The sequence below is a fragment of the Marmota flaviventris genome, chromosome 6 (genome assembly GCF_047511675.1).
Source record: "Marmota flaviventris isolate mMarFla1 chromosome 6, mMarFla1.hap1, whole genome shotgun sequence".
Taxonomy (NCBI): domain Eukaryota; kingdom Metazoa; phylum Chordata; class Mammalia; order Rodentia; family Sciuridae; genus Marmota; species Marmota flaviventris.
Genome location: NC_092503.1, coordinates 125,069,118 through 125,083,175, shown reverse-complemented (window position 1 = coordinate 125,083,175; position 14,058 = coordinate 125,069,118). Strand labels below are relative to the sequence as shown.

Here is a 14,058-nt window from a genome sequence, read left to right as displayed (position 1 = left end):
TAGAAAAACATGTATCACCATCAAAAAATGGTTACCAATCAAACATATCCTGAGGAAATTGATTAAAGTTTAAGTTCCAAAATTGGAAGAAGAAAAAAAGAAGAAGTGAATAAATACTATATGTCAGAGAGAGGAAGATGGCGGCGAGGGGAGTGAATTGCCCACGTGTGCTGCTTCACTGTGTGGGAGTATGACAAGTCAGGATGGCTAAAGGCTATCTTGTTAGGAATTTCCAGCAATAGTGGGGTGCTCCGGAACCTGGAGGAAGGATTTCCATTGCACGAGGATCGGCTACGGGGACTCAAATGCGAGAGGTTTGTCGCACGGAGGGTAACACTGCTTATTCAGCAAATCGCCCCGCGGCTAGAGTCTGCAGCGCGCGCTGGGAAACGAGGAGATAGCGACGCAGGGATACAGTGCTGCAGTTTCTGCCAGCCGTGCAAGCACCGTACTCAGGGCTGAATTCTGGGTTCGAGACGGGGGAAGGAAGCGGTCCATCTCGGTTCTCCACACCGGTCAGACCACAGAGAAGGCCAGCGGCCACCATGTTGGAAAGCTGACGTCACCATCCCTGTTTTCGACTGACCGCAGCTCATTCAGCCATAGAACAGGTAATTTCAGGCTGCCATTCGCCTGCGGCTTGCAGACAGATTGCTAGGGTTCAGTGCCTGGGTGCTTCTTAGAACCTGATCTTATCGGAGCGAATACCGAGCGCGGGGCGGCCGAGTTCCGGCTCCTGGAACCGCCATGGCCCAGGGCTGGGGAGCCTGCGGAGGCTGCTTCTTGGACCCTGCTCCTATCAGAGCATACACCAAGCACTAAGCGGCCGAATTCCGGCTCCCGGAACTGAGCCCGCGGGGACTGCTTCTTGGAGCCTACTCTTATAGGAGCTTACACCGAGCACGGAGCAGCCGAGTTCCAGCTCCCGGAACTGCCCTGGCCCAGGGCTAGGAGCCCACGGAAACTGCTTCTCGGTCCGGGTCCTGCTGAGGGCCGGTCAGGACTCACCCGTTGCTTTGGTTGCCCGGCAAGGGGAATGAAATGCTGCCATTCGCATAGGATACCAACATGGCAGAGATCTGATGTCATCAGAAAGTGGCGGAGGAGAGAACTTCATCAATACCAGCGCCGACAGAAACAGTTGGTCTCCTGGTAGGGGGGGTGAGGCACAGACACCCGAGTCTCCTCAATTTGTCGTCGAGCCAGAGGGGAGGAGCCGGGCCGCCGCCAGCGCTCGGAGCAGGCCCAGCGGCTCGCCAGCGTGGTGACCGCGTGAACCCAATTGGAGAGGGGGCAGAGCAGAGCCGCCACCTGCACCCGCAAGGTGGGCAGACCCGCAACCCAGTGGTACATGGGCGTGGTAGGAGGGGCAGGGCAGAGCCACCACCCGCGCTTGCAAGGTAAACAGACCTGTGACAGACTGGCAGGTCAGGCCCAGTGGCCTGCCAGTGTGGTACACACGTCACCCCAACTGGAGTAGGGGAAGAGCAGAGTCACCGCCCGTGCCAGGAACAGGCCCAGCGACCTGCAGGCGGGGTAGTCACAACAGCCCAATTGGAGTAGGGGCAGAGCAGAGCCACCACCTGTGCCAGAAAGGTGGGCAGATCTGCGACCGACCAGCGGGACAGGCCCAGTGGCCTGCCGGTACGACAGACACGTCACCCCATTTGGAGTAGGGGCAGAGTAGAGCCGCCGCCCGCGCCTGCAGGGTAGGCAAACCTGCAACAGACCGGCGGATCAGGCCCAGTGGCCTGCCGGCATGGTACACTCGTCACCCCAATTGGAGTAGGGGCAGAACAGAGCCGCCGGCAGCGCCCAGAACAGGCCCAGTGACCTGCCAGCGTGGTAGCCACTACACCCCAATTGGAATAAGGAGAGAGCAGAGCCGCCGCCCGCGCCTGCAGGAAAGATACCCAAGCAGTATGAAAAGACAAGGAAAGAAAGGACCACAAGCAATGCAGGTTAACGCAACTTTAGAAGAGGTAACAGCTGCAGCAGATGGAATGTCAGATAAAGAATTCAGGATATACATGCTTCAGATGATCTGGAGTATCAAGGAAGACATTAAACAGCAAAATCAGACAATGAAAGATCACTTCGACAATGAATTACGCAAACAAATCCAGGAAGCAAAGGATCAACTATACAGGGAGATAGAGGTTATAAAAAACAAACAAACAGAAATCCTAGAAATGCAGGAAGCAATAAACCAACTTAAAAACTCAATGGAGAATACTACCAGCAGAGTAGAACACTTAGAAGATAGAACATCAGACAATGAAGACAAAGTATTTCAACTGGAAAAGAACATAGACAGCTCAGCAAGACTGTTAAGAAACCATGAGCAGAACATCCAAGAAATATGGGATAACATTAAGAGACCAAACTTAAGAGTCATTGGGATACAGGAAGGTACAGAGCTCTAAACCAAAGGAATGAGCAGTCTATTCAATGAAATAATATGAGAAAACTTCCCAGACTAGAAGAATGAGACAGAATCCCATATCCTAGAAGCCTACAGGACGCCGAATGTGCAAAATCATAAGAGATCCACACCTAGACACATTATAATGAAGATGCCCAACATACAGAATAAGGAGAGAATTTTAAAAGCTACAGGAGAAAGGAAGCAGATTACATTTAGGGGTAAGCCAATCAGGATAACAGCTGATCTTTCAACACAGACTCTGAAAGCTAGAAGATCCTGGAATAATATATTTCAAACACTGAAAGAAAATGGGTTCCAACCAAGAATTGTGTATCCAGCGAAATTAAGCTTCAGGATGGAAGATAAAATTAAAACCTTCCACAATAAACAAAAGTTTAAAGAATTCACAGCTAGAAAACCATCTCTTCAAAACATCCTTGCCAAAACATTACAGGAAGAGGAAATGGAAAATAACAATGAAAACCAACAGTGGGAGGTAGGACAGTAAAGGGGGGGAAAATAATCAAAGAGGAAAACAAACCATGTTTAGTAACAGAAATAAACAAATATAGCTGGAAGAACAACCTATATCTCAATAATAACCCTAAATGTTAATGGCTTAAACTCACCAATTAAGAGACACAGGCTAGTAGAATGGATCACAAAACAAGACCCAACAATATGCTGCCTACAGGAGACGCATTTGATAGGAAAAGACATACATAGGCTGAAGGTGAAAGGTTGGGAAAAATCATATCACTCATATGGACTTCAGAAACAAGCAGGAGTGTCCATACTCATATCAAATAAAATAGATTTCAAGCCAAAGTTAATCAAAAGGGATAAAGAGGGACACTACATACTGCTTAAGGGAACCATACACCAACAAGACATAACAATCATAAATATTTATGCCCCAAACAATGGTGCAGCTATGTTCGTCAAACAAACTCTTCTCAAGTTCAAGAGTCTAATAGACCACCATACAATAATCATGAGAGACTTCAACACACCTCTCTCGCCACTGGACAGATCTTCCAAACAAAAGTTAAATAAGGAAACTATAGAACTCAATAACACAATTAATAACCTAGACTTAATTGACATATATAGAGTATACCACCCAACATCAAGCAGTTACACTTTTTTCTCAGCAGCACATGGATCCTTCTCAAAAATAGATCATATATTATGTCACAGGGCAACTCTTAGACAATATAAAGGAGTAGAGATAATACCATGCATCTTATCTGATCATAATGGAATGAAACTAAAAATCAACGATAAAAGAAGGAAGGAAAAAGCATACATCACTTAGAGAATGAACAATAGGTTACTGAATGATCAATGGGTTATAGAAGACATCAAGGAGGAAATTAAAAAATTCTTAGAGATAAATGAAAACACAGACACAACATATCGGAATCTATGGGATACATTGAAAGCAGTTCTAAGAGGAAAATTCATTGCTTGGAGTTCATTCCTTAAAAAAAGAAAAAACCAACAAATAAATGATCTCATACTTCATCTCAAAATCCTTGAAAAAGAAGAGCAAAACAACAACAAAAGAAGTAGAAGGCAAGAAATAATTAAAATCAGAGCTGAAATTAATGAAATCGAAACAAAAGAAACAATTGAAAAAATTGACAAAACTAAAAGTTGGTTCTTTGAAAAAATAAACAAAATCGACAGACCCTTAGCGATGCTAGCGAAGAGAAGAAGAGAGAGAACTCAAATTTCTAGCATACGGGATGAAAAAGGCAATATCACAACAGACACTTCAGAAATACAGAAGATAATCAAAAACTATTTTGAATCCTTATACTCGAATAAATTAGAAGATAGTGAAGGCATCGATAAATTTCTGAAGTCATATGATCTGCCCAGATTGAGTCAGGAGGATATAGACAACCTAAACAGACAAATATCAATTGAGGAAATAGAAGAAACCATCAAAAGACTACCAACTAAGAAAAGCCCAGGACTGGATGGGTATACAGCAGAGTTTTACAAAACCTTTAAAGAGGAACTAATACCAATACTTTTCAAGCTACTTCAGGAAATAGAAAAAGAGGGAGAACTTACAAATTCATTCTATGAGGCCAACATCACCCTGATACCTAAACCAGACAAAGACACTTCAAAGAAAGAAAACTACAGACCAATATCTCTAATGAACCTAGATGCAAAAATCCTCAATAAAATTCTGGCGAATCGGATACAAAAACATATCAAAAAAATTGTGCACCATGATCAAGTAGGATTCATCCCTGGGATGCAAGGCTGGTTCAATATACGGAAATCAATAAATGTTATTCACCACATCAATAGACTTAAAAATAAGAACCATATGATCATCTCGATAGATGCGGAAAAAGCATTCGACAAAGTACAGCATCCCTTTATGTTCAAAACTCTAGAAAAACTAGGGATAACAGGAACATACCTCAATATTGTAAAAGCAATCTATGCTAAGCCTCAGGCTAGCATCATTCTGAATAGAGAAAAACTGAAGGCATTCCCTCTAAAATCTGGAACAAGACAGGGATGCCCTCTCTCTCCACTTCTGTTCAACATAGTTCTCGAAACACTGGCCACAGCAATTAGACAGACGAAAGAAATTAAAGGCATAAAAATAGGAAAAGAAGAACTTAAATTATCACTATTTGCAGATGATATGATTCTATACCTAGCAGACCCAAAAGGGTCTACAAAGAAACTATTAGAGCTAATAAATGAATTCAGCAAAGTGGCAGGATATAAAATCAACACGCATAAATCAAAGGCATTCCTGTATATCAGCGACAAATCCTCTGAAATGGAAATGAGGACAACGACTCCATTCACAATATCCTCAAAAAAAAAAAATAAAATAAAATACTTGGGAATCAACCTAACAAAAGAGGTGAAAGACTTATACAGTGAAAACTACAGAACCCTAAAGAGAGAAATAGAAGAAGATCTTAGAAGATGGAAACATATACCCTGTTCATGGATAGGCAGAACTAACATCATCAAAATGGCGATATTACCAAAAGTTCTCTATAGGTTTAATGCAATGCCAATCAAAATCCCAATGGCATTTCTTGTAGAAATAGAGAAAGCAATCATGAAATTCATATGGAAAAATAAAAGATCCAGAATAGCAAAAACAATGCTAAGCAGGAAGTGTGAATCAGGCGGTATAGCGATACCAGACTTCAAACTATACTACAGAGCAATAGTAACAAAAACAGCATGGTACTGGAACCAAAACAGGCGGGTGGACCAATGGTACAGAATAGAGGACACAGAAACCAATCCACAAAACTACAACTATCTTATATTTGATAAAGGGGCTAAAAGCATGCAATGGAGGAAGGATAGCATCTTCAACAAATGGTGCTGGGGAAAACTGGAAATCCATATGCAACAAAATGAAACTGAATCCCTTTCTCTCGCCATGCACAAAAGTGAATTCAAAATGGATCAAGGAGCTTGATATCAAATCAGAGACACGCCATCTGATAGAAGAAAACGTTGGCTACGATCTACATTCGGTGGGGTCGGGCTCCAAATTCCTCAATAGGACACCCATAGCACAAAGTTAATAACTAGAATCAACAAATGGGACTTACTCAAACTAAAAAGTTTTTTCTCAGCAAAAGAAACAATAAGAGAGGTAAATAGGGAGCCTACACCCTGGGAACAAATCTTTACTCCTCACACTTCAGATAGAGCCCTAATATCCAGAGTATACAAAGAACTCAAAAAATTAAACAATAAGAGAACAAACAACCCAATCAACAAATGGGCCAAGGACCTGAACAGACACTTCTCAGAGGAGGACATACAGTCAATCAACAAGTACATGAAAAAATGCTCACCATCTCTAGCTGTCAGAGAAATGCAAATCAAAACCACCCTAAGATACCATCTCACTCCAGTAAGATTGGCAGCCATTAGGAAGTCAAACAACAACAAGTGCTGGCGAGGATGTGGGGAAAAGGGTACACTTATACATTGCTGGTGGGACTGCAGATTGGTGCAGCCAATTTGGAAAGCAGTATGGAGATTTCTTGGAAAGCTGGGAATGGAGCCACCATTTGACCCAGCTATTCCCCTTCTTGGTCTATTCCCTAAAGACCTAAAAAGAGCATGCTACAGGGACACTGCTACATCGATGTTCATAGCAGCACAATTCACAATAGCAAGACTGTGGAACCAACCTAGATGCCCTTCAATAGACGAATGGATAAAAAAAATGTGGCATTTATACACAATGGAGTATTACTCTGCATTAAAAAATGACAAAATCATAGAATTTGCAGGGAAATGGGTGGCATTAGAGCAGATTATGCTAAGTGAAGCTAGCCAATCCCTAAAAAACAAATGCCAAATGTCTTCTTTGATATAAGGAGAGTAACTAAGATCAGAGTAGGACAAAGAGCAGGAGAAGAAGATTAACATTTAACAGGGATGAGAGGTGGGAGGGAAAGGGAGAGAGAAGGGAAATTGCATGGAAATGGAAGGAGACCCTCAGGGTTATACAGTGGAGGGGGTAGAGAGAGAGGAGGGGAGGGAAGGGGAGAGGTGGGGAGGGGGGAGGGTGTAGGATGGGAAAGGCAGCGGAGCACAACAGACACTAGTATGGCAATATGTAAATCAATGGATGTGTAACTGATGTGATTCTGCAATCTGTGTATGCGGTGAAGGTGGGAGTTCATAACCCACTTGAATCAAAGTGTGGAATATGTCAAGAAATTTGTAATGTTTTGAACAACCAACAATAAAAAATTAAAAAAAAAATAAAAGCAAAAAAAAATAAATAAATACTAAAAAAAAGAAAAAAGATAAAAAGAAGAAGTATTATCTTAGAGTAAATAATATAACATTTACTGTAATGATCCTTCTTCAGACTTGGTGGGGGGTCTTCTGTTCCTATCACAGATCTGCAAGAAGGATTTCCTCCTTCAGGGGCTCAGGGAAATGGCTGCTGATTTTTCCATGCCTTCCTGACTGTCTTTATCCCCACAAAGGAATGTTTTGCCTAATGCCTAAGAGAAAATATTTGTTTTCAACACCAAAAGAAGTATCAGATGCACTTCTCGTTAATAAAGGTCATTAGTTATTGCAGCAGAAGATCCTGAAACTACAAGACCCTGTGTGGGGTGGGCTTGTTCAGTGGATGTGGTTGAAGAACATAACATCTTACGGAATTCAAGAACCTGTAGTCTCAGTGCTGACATTTCATAAAGCAGGAGAGAAGAACTTGGCCCAATCAGCCTGCTCCCCACAAGGACAGATAGACGTGGTCCCTCTCCAGGGGGCAGCCTGCCCTGACAGGGCTCTTTGCCCCTGAGGAAGGTGTTTGTCTGCCAAGTTTCTGACAATCATCTCTGTGTGCCACCTCTGTGTGCCTGGGTCTTGGGAGGGACATTCCCCCGAGAAGAGTCTCACACAATTAACAATCCACACCCAGGGCAACCATCCCAGAGCTTGAAGGCTTGATAAATGAAAATAAACTGGAAGAATTTTCTGAAGATTCACAGCCTCAAGGAGCCCCTAACATCTAGGCTGAATATAGTTCCAAAAGAGGGGCACTTGGAACATCTCTCCAGACTTTCTTCCTCAGTTGATCTTTCTCACTGTTTTTCTAAGGCAAAAACTGTGCCCTTTCCTTTTAAACCAGCTGAGCATCATTCTGGGCTCATTCTCATCATTGGTGAGTATTAACCTCTCCATTCCTGACCTCTGCCTAAAGCCTGTCCTTGATCATTCAAAACAGATTAGAAACATAAAGGTGGAGTATAATTAATGAAGGTGAGCCAGATAGTCCCTCCAACAGCTCAGAACTATTTTGAGCTATCCCTATTTTAGAAGGGAGGGAGGAAGAGAGAGAGCCAACTGAAGCACAGAAAAAATAGGATGCTTTCAAAGGATATTTGGAGCTTCACTGAACTGAAGAGGAGTTTGGAGTACTTCTTCCCCTATCTAGAAAAAATGTGAGGTTTAATGAGAAAGAAAAAATCCTCCATCAGTTGCTGAGGTGAGGGAAAGGGCTGAATTATACTCAGAAAGTCCTTTTGCCCCACCCTGTCCATTCTCCAACAGGAAGTTGTACTTATCGTCACTTGCACTGTAATATTCATGCCTAGAATCTGAGCTAGTAATTAAGGAATTGCACTTTCAACTCTCTCACGTTAGAGAATTCACTTTTTCTCTCATTCAAGTTTCCCTCTGAAACTTCTTGAGAAGTGTCAAAATAGTTTACTTTTTATTTTGTACTTTCATTTACTATTTCATTTTTAAACCAGGTAAATATATAATTTTATTTAAAATGAACTTTAAGATATCTCTGAGAAAACAATTGATTATGTCACTTTTCTTTGCAAAACTGTGAAGAAAGTCAAATTAGAAGAGATACACATGAAAGCAACCACTGTTGAGCAATATAAGGTAAAGATTAAGCCATAGTTTGGTGGGAGAAAAATGAACAATTTAACTTTCTTTCACATTTTCTCGCCATCCACAGAATTCTCTATGTGAGTTAACTCAATGGTTAGAGGTGAATTTTGGGTTGTTCCCTGTAAAACCACCTGACCTCACCCATTCTATGTCTGTACCAATCACTGGCCAGCAGTATCATTAAAAAGGAGAAAAAAAAAATATATGGAAGGGAAAAAGTATAATTGGGGAAAAAAGTAAAAGTGTCAGGCACAAATCTATTCCTCCCATCCTGAGTCTGGCAGCATGCTGAGAACCTGTCCCTGGAAAAAGAAGGGTCTTGTGAGACATGGATGCTGAGAAAATTTCCCAGTCCCATAGGAAAGACAAAATCATTCACGTGAGAATTAAAGATATGATTAAAAATACAAGCCAACAGATAAACCTGGGGACCAAAAGAACAGAGGGCTCCAGCTCTCACGTTAGTACACACCACTTGAATGACTCAAAAAGCCACCTCCTTATTTCCTCTCTGGGCTTCAGGCCACTCAATTTAGATGAAGTGTTTGGCTTAGAACTTGTAGGTCCAATTGCCAATCTAACAAGCTCCATAGCCCTCTGTAAACACCAGAATATACAGGTCATTGCATTAGGACAGCTGGTTAAGTCTTCTTAAATAAATCAAGAAGGATGGTTGCTATTTTACAAACCAAAGGCACTGAGGCTGGAAGGATCCTGTTGGTTCTATGAAGAACAAGAAAAGCTGCCTTTGACAATTATGTTTGCTGAATGTTAAATGTGCATCAGAATGTGTGTGTGTGTGTGTGTGTGTGTGTGTGTGTAAAAATATGTAGGTTTTTTTTTATTAAGGCATTTCAAGGTATGGGTTGTAAATTTGAAACAGTTTTATGTTTGTAATAACTGGCATAAGCTACACTCTGCTTGTTCCCTCTCTATCTATTGGATAGCTGATTTCCTTAATGATCCTCAGTCAGATTCCCTCATTTGTGAGTCACCTTTAGTTCAAAAGTATTAAAACTGTTAATAGAGCTGTCCTTTTCCTCTTTTTGTTAAGGTATAATTTTGCACACAAAGACCTGTTTATTTTTAAGTTTCAATCACAATTTTTACTTTAAATTTCCTTTTTTTTTTTAATAACCCCAGTCAACAGCCAGCACTAGCAGCTGAAGTACATAGGACAGAATTGACCTCTCCTACCAGCTCCCCACACCCGCCTGGTGCTGGGAGTGAGGGGGCACAGGAACAAAGTATTGGTAAAGCTGCATCTCTTCTCTGCTGATGGCAGCTTCTGCTTTAGCTCTTGGAATGATTCACTTAGACAGTGGTAACCAGCTCCCATAGTCTTGGCCACCTACTCATCTTCATCTTCCAATTAAGTCTCAGCTACAGGCCTTGTACCAAATTCCTAATGCTTGTACTCTTTGATCTAAAATCTAGCACAGCCCTGAACTCATCTACCCTTCCTGACCCTAATTTTGGCCTATCCCCGTAGATAGAATTCATCTTCTATAACCTTTCAGACCCCGAAAAAGCAGTAATTCAAGGAATCAGGGCCTGTCTCTTTCTTCTCTGCCTTAAGGTCCCATGACATCATCTCCCATATGGCTCCTTTCTTGTTAGATACTGCTGGTAAGCAAGCCCAGTGGCTGAATCCAGGTAAGAAACCAGAAATCAAGCCTCCTCTCTCCACAGACTCCCCTTTTCTCTGGCTGGGAAGAAAAATTGAAAATTAATTCTCTTACCCCTTTGGAAGGTCAGTAGAAGGGACAGCCTGTCTTCACAAACCTTGCCTTCCTCATAAGCATAACCAAGTTCTCTCCTCTCAATTCCCCTCTTAAACACTTGGGGTCTGGAGAAGGTGGAGGCTGGGGTCTGGAGTTTTGTTTCTACTAACATAACACTTAGCAACCAATGCCAGGAGTGGGCAGATTGCTCAGGAAATGTGAATTTAGAATGAGCTTTGGGAAAACGAGAAAAAAATCCCACTAGTAAACCTAAAGTTACATTTTTATGGACATACAGGGTGAGGCCATATTTGCAGGGTCTACAAAGGACTACTAAACAAGGGAAACTGGCTGAAGCCCTCACCAAATTGGTGAAAGGAGAATTGAAAGAAAATGAGCAATTAAGGTAATGTCTTTTTATGGCTTCAAGTGTGCATTTCTGTGTGGATATAAGCATGTTTAAATGCATGCATTCAAATTAAGTAGCCTTAAATAAACACTCCAAATATAAACATTGCCAGACACTGAATATGAAAATTTCAGATGATACTTGTTTTTTAACACTTGACAATTTCTCTAGTCTTTTCTCTGTTAACAACAAATCTCTGACATCAAAATAAATAGTTTAATTAAAATAGTCTCTGATGATATTAAAATGTCTTTATTATAAGATATTTGGACACAGAAACCTACATTTAAAGTGACTGGTAATCTTACAATAATCTGACACCTTGAGAATATATACCAGATATTGGGTTTTGCATTGTATCACTTTTTCTCTTTACATTGTGTCAGAACAATTACCCATGATTTTTGATGTGTAGCGTATAAGCCTAACTCCTAATGATGAATACTTTTGATGTTTCCATTTTTAGAGGCACTTCAAAGAAAGAAAATCAAGAATTGGAAATCTGGGTAAAACTCCTACTTTATAGTGTCAACACTATTATCTCCATCCTTCCCAATGTTAATGTTAACCCAAAAAGCCTGTTTCCTCTGAGTTTGCATTTCTGGTCTCTTTGAGTTTGCTCTCACATCAATAATAGTTGTTTTCCCTTTAAAGACCCTAATCCATCCCCAAATTCCCACCTGAGAATTCCAGCCTGAATTTACCCTCTCCTCTTGAAACATGTTCCTCTTCTTACCTTTAACTAAGCAAGATCCTTCCTATTCTGCCTGAGAGATACAAATCCAGAAGTCTCTCTGAAAGGCCTCTATTCCATCCATATTGAAACCTGTACAAAGGGCAGACACACTCTCCATCTTTACCTCAAGAGATCCAATGGCCATTGACAGAACAGGAGAATAACAGAACAGGAAGATTCCACATCCTCTACAATCTTGATGGTGAAAGAATCTTAGGGTCAGAGAGGGCACAAGGGTATACAGTAATCAATATGTAGAGATTTCAGGATAATTCATAAATTGCTGGGGATTTTATGCCAAAGAAGTTGGCATCAACATATCAACATATGATTTAATCTATATGTGGAAGTAAGGCATGTCACATGCTCAGTCTAGAAAGATCCATAGATTCAGAGACTTCTCCTCTAATTCTTGGGAATTATGGGAACTCCTGGGAAATGTGGCATATCTATTTCAATTAGGGGAGAAAGATGGCCTTGAATATTCAGTATTCTACTTTTTAAGAAATATAGTACTCGTCACTGTTTAGAAATTGAGAGGTAGCCAAGGAGTAAGCAGAAGGGAATATTGAGAGACTGAACGTCCATAGTGGTTGGCCAGAGATAACTAGATAACCACATAACCCAGGACATCTAAGATCTTCAAACAACCCCCTCCCCTTTCCTTGTCCAGTTGACTCAACTGGCTGAATGGAGAAAGGCAACCGCACATTGGTGACTGAATTTGTTTTCCTGAGATTTTCCAACTCCCCACATCTCCAGGTGCTCTTCTTCTCCCTCTTCCTCCTGGTCTACCTCTTGTCCTTAGTAGGAAATGCAATCATTGTGCTCCTTGTGGCCCTGGATGGGCGCCTCCACACTCCCATGTACTTCTTCATCTGCAACCTCTCCTTAGTAGAGCTCTGGTATACCACAGTCACTGTGCCCAAGATGCTGGCCAACTTTCTAAGTGTCCAAGGGGTCATCTCAGTTCCCAGCTGCATCACTCAATATTACTTCTTCTTCTCCCTGGCTGCCACTGAGCTCTTCATCCTCACCACCATGGCCTTTGACCGCTATGCTGCCATTTGTCGCCCTCTCCATTACCCACTGCTGTTCAGTCCCCAAACGTGTGCGACCCTGGCTGGGATCTGCTGGTTTGTGGGATTCCTCTGTCCCATGTTCCCCTCCTTCCTCCTTGCACAAATCTCTTTTTGCACACCAAACCAGATCAACCACTTCTTCTGTGATGCAGATCAGATTTTCCGCCTTTCCTGCACAGACACATATGTCATTCAAGCAGTGGGCTATGCTTTTAGCACTGTCATTGTCCTAGGAGCCCTGGCCTTTACCATGGCTTCCTATGCCCAAATCCTGGCCACAATCTTAGGTATGGCCTCAGCTGCAGCCCGACGCAAAGCCTTCTCTACCTGCACAGCCCACCTCTCCGTAGTAACCATCTACTTTGGTACCCTCATCTTCATGTATGTCCGCCCAGCAGTAAAATATGAGTCAAACATCAATAAGATTGTGGCTATTTTCTACTCAGTCATCACCCCACTTCTCAATCCTCTCATCTATACACTCCGTAACAAGGATGTCAAGGAATCTCTGAAGGTGTTGGTGTCCCGGATCCAAAGAGTCTGCCAGGCAAGCAAGCAGCTCGGTGATGAGGCCACATAAGTAACCAGAAGAAAGCAAAGCTGGATGACTATCCAGAATAAAACCTTCTTTACTCATTTTCTTTGTCATGTAGCCTCTTTAAAAAGTATTAAATTTATTTATTTGCCTTGTATGAGTTATCTGTGGCATATTTTAAGTGAAAAAAAAAATCTTCTACAAAGCATACTGTCCATATGCTGCCTGCTCCTTCAATTGGTCAACTGTTCTTAAGGGGAAAGAAATTGATAATTTCACATTGATATTAGCATAATGAAATGGAAAGGATTTTGTAGTCCTCCCTCAGTTGCTTGCATTAGCGATTCACTAATCTGATAAGAGTTCTGGGGAAGTAATAAAAGAACAATTTTTAAAAAGTAACAAAAAACAATAAAAAAGAAACAAAAAATTAAAAAGTAACAAAAAACAATAAAAGAATTCCCTCGGAAGGGAATTTGACTTAATAACATGACTTAATAACAGTAAAGCAATGAACAAGTGTTGATTCATTTGATTACATTAGTCTCCATCAATCATAATTACAATGATAAGCCAAAATACTCATTTTTTAACAAAATGCAGTTCTTTCTGGATATAAAGATAAAAGATGCTCATTATCAATTAGTCAAATGATGCACACTGCATGACACAGAAAATAAGAGAACATCTTCTAATT

The 14,058-nt window shown here is 41.5% G+C and overlaps 1 protein-coding gene across 1 annotated transcript; it reads left to right on the top strand.

Moving 5' to 3' along the window:
* The first annotated feature begins 12,434 nt into the window (after nt 1-12,434).
* Nucleotides 12,435-13,406, top strand: LOC139706141 (olfactory receptor 6N2-like). Its single transcript, XM_071613840.1, has one exon. The coding sequence runs from the start codon at nt 12,435-12,437 to the stop codon at nt 13,404-13,406; it is 972 nt and encodes a 323-aa protein (XP_071469941.1).
* The last annotated feature ends 652 nt before the right edge of the window (nt 13,407-14,058 follow it).

Coding starts and splice junctions, on each gene's coding strand:
- LOC139706141 (XM_071613840.1), top strand. CDS start 12,435: ATGGAGAAAGGCAACCGCACATTGGTGACTGAATTTGTTTTCCTGAGA.